This window comes from Priapulus caudatus, unplaced genomic scaffold (genome assembly GCF_000485595.1).
Source record: "Priapulus caudatus unplaced genomic scaffold, Priapulus_caudatus-5.0.1 Scaffold462, whole genome shotgun sequence".
Lineage (NCBI taxonomy): Eukaryota > Metazoa > Priapulida > Priapulimorpha > Priapulimorphida > Priapulidae > Priapulus > Priapulus caudatus.
This window is the reverse complement of record NW_014577523.1, coordinates 17,140-23,227: the sequence shown is the minus strand read 5'-3', so window position 1 is coordinate 23,227 and position 6,088 is coordinate 17,140. Positions and strand designations below refer to the sequence as shown.

General features: G+C 39.9%; 1 protein-coding gene and 1 long non-coding RNA gene across 2 annotated transcripts in view; one reads left to right on the top strand and one right to left on the bottom strand.

Moving 5' to 3' along the window:
• LOC106810680 overlaps window positions 1–5,785 on the top strand; it is a 21,910-nt gene extending 16,125 nt beyond the window's left edge. Inside the window, exons 3-4 of the long non-coding RNA XR_001394052.1 lie at window positions 3,544–3,550; window positions 5,711–5,785. This is a non-coding gene — a long non-coding RNA (uncharacterized LOC106810680). The remainder of the gene's footprint in view (window positions 1–3,543; window positions 3,551–5,710) is intronic.
• Window positions 1–6,088, bottom strand: part of LOC106810679 (SUMO-activating enzyme subunit 1-like) — a gene marked incomplete in the record, with an annotated part of 30,504 nt that overhangs the window by 16,096 nt on the left and 8,320 nt on the right. The window contains 1 exon segment of the mRNA XM_014814109.1: window positions 4,624–4,735. Within this exon segment, the coding sequence (XP_014669595.1) occupies window positions 4,624–4,735 (112 nt within the window).

Sequence of the window (6,088 nt, the reverse complement as noted above, 5' to 3'; positions counted from 1 at the left end):
TTTGATCTGTATTTTTTTTATTCCGCCGACCTTTTCTCTAGAAATATGATAAAAATGTTATGCACAAAGTTTTATAAAAGTAAAAATAATTACAAGTTAGTTGTTTCATTTAGTTTTCTTAAAATATTTAATATCATGACATAACGTATCACTGTATTCTTGACTTGGTTGATCTGACTACGACAATTTTTTGTACCCCTACCTGACTGTCAACAACAACACACAACCAAAATTCTGTACAACAAAACAAAAGGCGGCTTCTATGGAATTATGTGTTATATGTTAATCAATTACAATAACAGCCTTCTTTCGTTTAGACGATTGCTTTGTAAATGCGTGTCACTACAGCGCATCTAATTCTGATGAAAAAGTTGAGGCGTGAGACGTTATCATTACAGCGGTGTTCTTATACATAGAGGACAGCATGCATTTCTCAAATTTACTCGCCACGTCTGTGAGATGTCCTGTACTACCCAAAAATAAATAGATTCATGTGTTCTGGGGTTCTCACTACTATTCCGTTATCATTGATTAGTTGGAGTGGCACTATCCTATCAGCATTCGGGTACTTGACCAAATTGATGGGGCCGTTGTCGAAGCAAAATTTAGTCTTAACATTAGTCTTAACATTAATTCCATTCGCTTAAACGTTGACAGACATCGCAAAGTTCGGGAAGAACAGAGCGAAAGCATCTGGGCTCGATCTGAGAAGATGTTGTAGTTTAAACCGTTAACATTTAGTAGTGCCGTGACACCTTTGTTAGGGCAATGATGCAGACATACTGCGTTGAGTACACTCATTTCAGCAACTTCTGCATTATGCATTCCAATCCATTGGTTGATTACAATAGCTGTGCCCTGAAACGCCTGTTTTATGCGGCATTGTGACCTAACCATACCCTATGAAAAAAAAATGTTCTTATTGATATCATGTAACTTTGTCGTTATGAGGTTAGCCGCTGAACAGTGTCGTGAGAGGCAGAATTTGCGAGGGTGAAGTTATCCCGGACCATTATGCACACCCGGGATACGTGGGGGAAGTGGGTTTTTTATTTTTTGATGTGTGTGGAGGAGTTATGTATAGGTTATGGATTCCCGTATGACACGTGACACTATTACTCACTACCGGTTCATTACCTGTTAGGTTGGACCTGTTAAGAGGATGTGAGCTAGTCATCGGCCGACATCGGAGGGGCCTCAGCTCGTGCCTAAGTGAGCAACGTTTGTGGTTGCAGTTAGTTTTGGACTGGTTATGTGCTGTGGCTGCATACATTGGATGGGGGATGAGTTGGTAATTTAACGATTCTTTCATGTATGTTTTTCAGGCATGTCCGGTGTCATTTTGTAATTCGCAATATTTTTTTTTAAAAAGCAGACCTATGTTCAAACTTAAGGGTGTGCCACAGTGAAAGTTAATTTGGCTCACCTAGCTTTATATTGCAATTTGGCCGAAAACCGGGTTTCGAAATATATTTTTCAGCTCCTGGAAATTCAATTCTTAATGTATAGGATCCTATTTGAGGATTTAATAGTGGTTGTTTCTATGTATGTATAGGTACATGGATGCTGCAGAAGAGCCGCCTTCTGTCGCTTACACCTTATATTTCGCGGCTGACAATATATATGCAGTGCGTGGGTGTGCACGTCCCCGTGTGTGGTGCGGGCGTGCACGTCTCGTGTGTGCGGGGGTTGTGCACGTCCTCCTGTGTTGAGAGCGTGTGCATGTACGATGTGCGTGGTGCGTGCGTATGCAGTCTGTGCGTGCTGCGTGCGTGGAGTCGTGTGTACGACTGTGTGCATGAGTACGTGTTGTTGCGTGCGTGGTTGCCGTACAGGTGCGTGCATAGGTGCGTATGTACGTGCGGGCTCGTGCGACGTCAATGGTGCTGCGTGGGTGGTTTCAGTAACGTATGTGCTGTGTCGTGCGTTGTCGTAATGGTAGCATGCGCTTGCGTGTGTGCAGTGCTGTAACGTGCACGTGTGTTGCTGTGCGTGTGCTGTGGCCATACTGTACGTGGATGCGTGCGTGGTGTGCGTGCGTCGTGCACGTCAAGTTGTATGCGGACTGCGTGGTGTGCAGTATATATGGCACGTCAAGTGTCTGTGGCGTGACGTGTGTGAGTGCATGAGTGACATGCGTCGTGTGTGCTTGGTTCATTGTTCAAGTGGGGTTTTTTTTGTGAGGTGCTGAGGTTATGTAATATGTTTATTTGAGATTTACTGTGTATTAGTGCGTGCATATGTTAGTAAGTGGCGTGTTGTTCTTTGGTGTGCTCGAAAGTATGTAATATGGTTTATTTGGTTATTAAGCTACTAAAGATCCAAATTGCAATACAATTATACTATTCTTATTATTTCTAAATTGCAAGCATTTATAAAGCACTAGCATTATGCTGAAATAGTCGCTAAAGTTAATCATGAGACACTTACAATTTCTTCCACCGAGAGTCTTTGTGGGCAGTTCTTTTAATATTTCAATGACTTGTTTGACCAATGACCTTCTCTTAAATGATCTCTTAGATTCGATACGTCTTATCCCTAACAACTGTCTCATGCATTAGTTGGATTTTCACTTGAGCAATTGACGGGTGTTTACATGCACTTACAGCGTACTTGAGTCTCTTTCTTTGTCTTAAATAAGGCATATTTAAGAAACGTTAATGAAATATAATGATTACAATGCTAGTGGTGGTAACGAAGGGCTATAGCCACTCGGAGTATATCAATTATAACATGATAAAATGTTGAATGATGCAGTGAATTAATTAGTCCAGTACTCGGTACAGTACTGTCCTTCTATAGAGGCACTGGCCTCGATTATTTACAATTACAGCCTGAACCAATTACACTGCATTGCTCATTATAATTATTACTTGCTCTGTAGCGATAAATGCTGTCGAATGCATAACCACTAAACAGTTGTTTTTATATTTCTAGACTGCATGCGAATAAGCCAAGAAACTACTGCACCTTCAATCCAAAATGAGCGTAATATAATTGTTTATAAAGCTATTTTCGATATTACATTAAAGTGTGGTAGTATAGCAGCCTCTCCACTGAGTGATGTGCGGACTTTACAGCATTTAACTTGCGGTGTATATCCGCTTGACGATCGATCGGCTATTCGTGTGATTCTGTATCTTGTCCAACTGACGGTTTGATTGCGCAATCGTTGTACACCTTAACTCGCTGCCACCTGCTGCCAAGAGCTATGCGGACTAAACCTGGGAAAATATAAAGGCGTCACAATGCGCGATCAACGCTAAATTTCTCCAGTACTGACTAGCAAATACTTGTGTCATGCATTAACTACGTACCTTATGGCAAATAACTCTGTCTTCCCCCCCCCATTTCATCTGGCGTTGTATTATGTACAAGGTATTTTTGAAAATACCTCCCAATGTTGTTGGGAAGGACGGACGGACGGACGTACGACGGACGACGACCCATGGCAATAGCTCATCTTGACGATGTCAAGGTGTCGAAGGTGAGCTAATAAATGTGTATGAATTTGAATTTTGTGATCGATTCTCATCCAATCAGCAGCCTTGTGATGAAGTTCCTGTTATCGTAAGTTTTCTAATAGCTGCGATGTGTTTCTGTCAACGCTCCTCTCATAACATTAACATTAGTCGTAAGTGTTATCGTAGCATTAACATTAGTCGTAAGTGTTATCGTAGCATTAACATTAGTCGTAAGTGTTATCGTAGCATTAACATTAGCATTAACTTTACGATGTTTCTGACAACAGCCCCCTGGCCATTACCTCCTTTGTCTAATTTTCCCTCAGAAGAAACCCTGCATTTACATGGTGAAATGGCCATCGTTCACGGCCATCGTTGAAGCGAACAATAGGCAGCTCGCTCTAGGACAGCTGTTGGCGGGGTTCGGCAGAGATTTACAACTCGCAAAGATGCGTGCACTTCCACGTGTGAAATTAGTAGCGGGCTCCGACCGCTGGTTCTGTCCCGCGCCACGGCTACGAGTGCAGCTAAATCCCTGCCGAACCCCGCCAACAGCTGTCTTAGCGCGAGCTGCCTATTGTTTGCTTTCATCGGCCGGGAACGATGGCCATTTGACAATGTAAATGACTAAAACTATGTCTGATGTTCAAAGCTATAACTACATAATAAGAAGAGTATCGATAGCAAGTAATGTGTGAGGCCAAATTGGATGTACAATGCTAGTTCTGATATCATTTTTATTGGGTTTCACGTAATAAATCATAGGTAAGTTAGGGCATGGAAATGTTGAATTTCTTGTGTTTCGAGCAAGTCATACTCCTCTCTATATTATGCACTACTGATACAATCATATAACTGAAAACAAAGGGTCAACAATGTATGAATGTTCTTAGAAATGTTACTGTTAGCCTTATTATAAATACTTGCTGTTATGTTTCTAATTTCTATAATTCACATTTTTCTAGTTAGACTATAATGATGTACTTTGTGTTATTTCACATTGTTTGCATTTTAACAATTAAATGTAAATAAAGCATCAGATTCACACCTATTTCACCTAATTGATTATTGTCCCATTACCCAGTTTTGTCAAAGGAAACATAAATCATTGATGAAAATTGCTATAAGAAATACAACTCAATTCAATTATTGTACGTACATTTGTATGGTCCATCAGGGTAACAGATTTCACTCCGGCTAAGACGACATTCTTACATATCTCTGCTCCTAATCCACGCATGCCAATCACTAGTATACGACTTCCTCTCAATCTGAAAAAAGACGGTATTTGGGTAATTCCTACAGTCCCTGCTATGCGCGACTCTGCTAGTGGGATTAAACAAAACGCACCACTGCAAAACGCAGCTGGTAGCAATATTATGCAATATATTCCACACACAAATGTAAAATGTCGTCATCATATTCATAGCTCTAATTGGTAAATAGGTTAAGGTTTCTATTGCTTACGCAAATATATAGAAAATGAGTAAGCGCTGTCTATCTTTACATCAGTCTTAGAATTTGTAATCTAACCAACATCTTCCATTCAAAATCAGATGAATACAAGCATTCGGCATATATCCAATGTTCCACTGGAAACCAATTTCCTATTTTGAAACGGGTGATGGTTTGTGGGACTATTTGCTTTCTAAATTATTGGTTTAAAGGGATTATTACTCTAGGTTCTTCAGATATTCTCAGATAAAATAGGTTACAATTACGCTACATAAAAGGTTTTATGGTTCAATATTTATTAGAAGAAAAAAAAATGTTTTTCAACTGACGGCTATACCGTTGCTTACAACGACGGTGGTGCTGGTGCCCCTGAAAAAGTTGCACAAAGCAACGTTTCGGCTGCGGGCCAGGGTAAAAAATACACGGGAGCGATGAGCGATTTGCTCTTCAAACCTCCGAAATCGCTCCCGTGAGGCTCAAAATAGCTCCCATAACATTTTTTACAAGAGCTATTTTTCCCACAGACTTTTGAAAAAGAGCTCCCGTGCAAAAAAAGTATTTTTTTTCTGCTACAGACCGAGGGTATTTCTTATTTATTAATTTAAGAGCAGAAGGATTGCAATATCTTATAAACGACACTTAGTTTCAGTTATAATATGAATGAATCTGTCCTAAAATGCATATCGTTCGGTTAAATAGCATTTAGGTATAAATATAATTGCACTTTTGTGATTAGCCCTCGGTCTGTATCGTGCAAAATAAATTGACAAATACACAACTTTTTCAGGGAGGCAGCACGATCGCGGATGTCATATGTCAGCGCCCAAAAATTAAGATTTTGAAATTCAATGTTGTTTTATGACAAACTTTAATGCGTAATTATAGAAATTTGTAGGTATATGCTATTATTTATTAATCTACTATCATAATATACTCTCAAATTCTTGGGGAAAGTATCCTTTTAAGTTTGGCAATGCAGTCAAACCTGTATTTGAAGCTAACTGCATGACACCATAACAAACGTTGCCCACTAGCAAATATGTGCAACCCACTAGCATACACAGAACACAGTGCGCAGCCTAAAAAATACTTTTTTTGCACGGGAGCTCTTTTTCAAAAGTCTGTGGGAAAAATAGCTCTTGTACAAAATGTTATGGGAGCTATTTTGA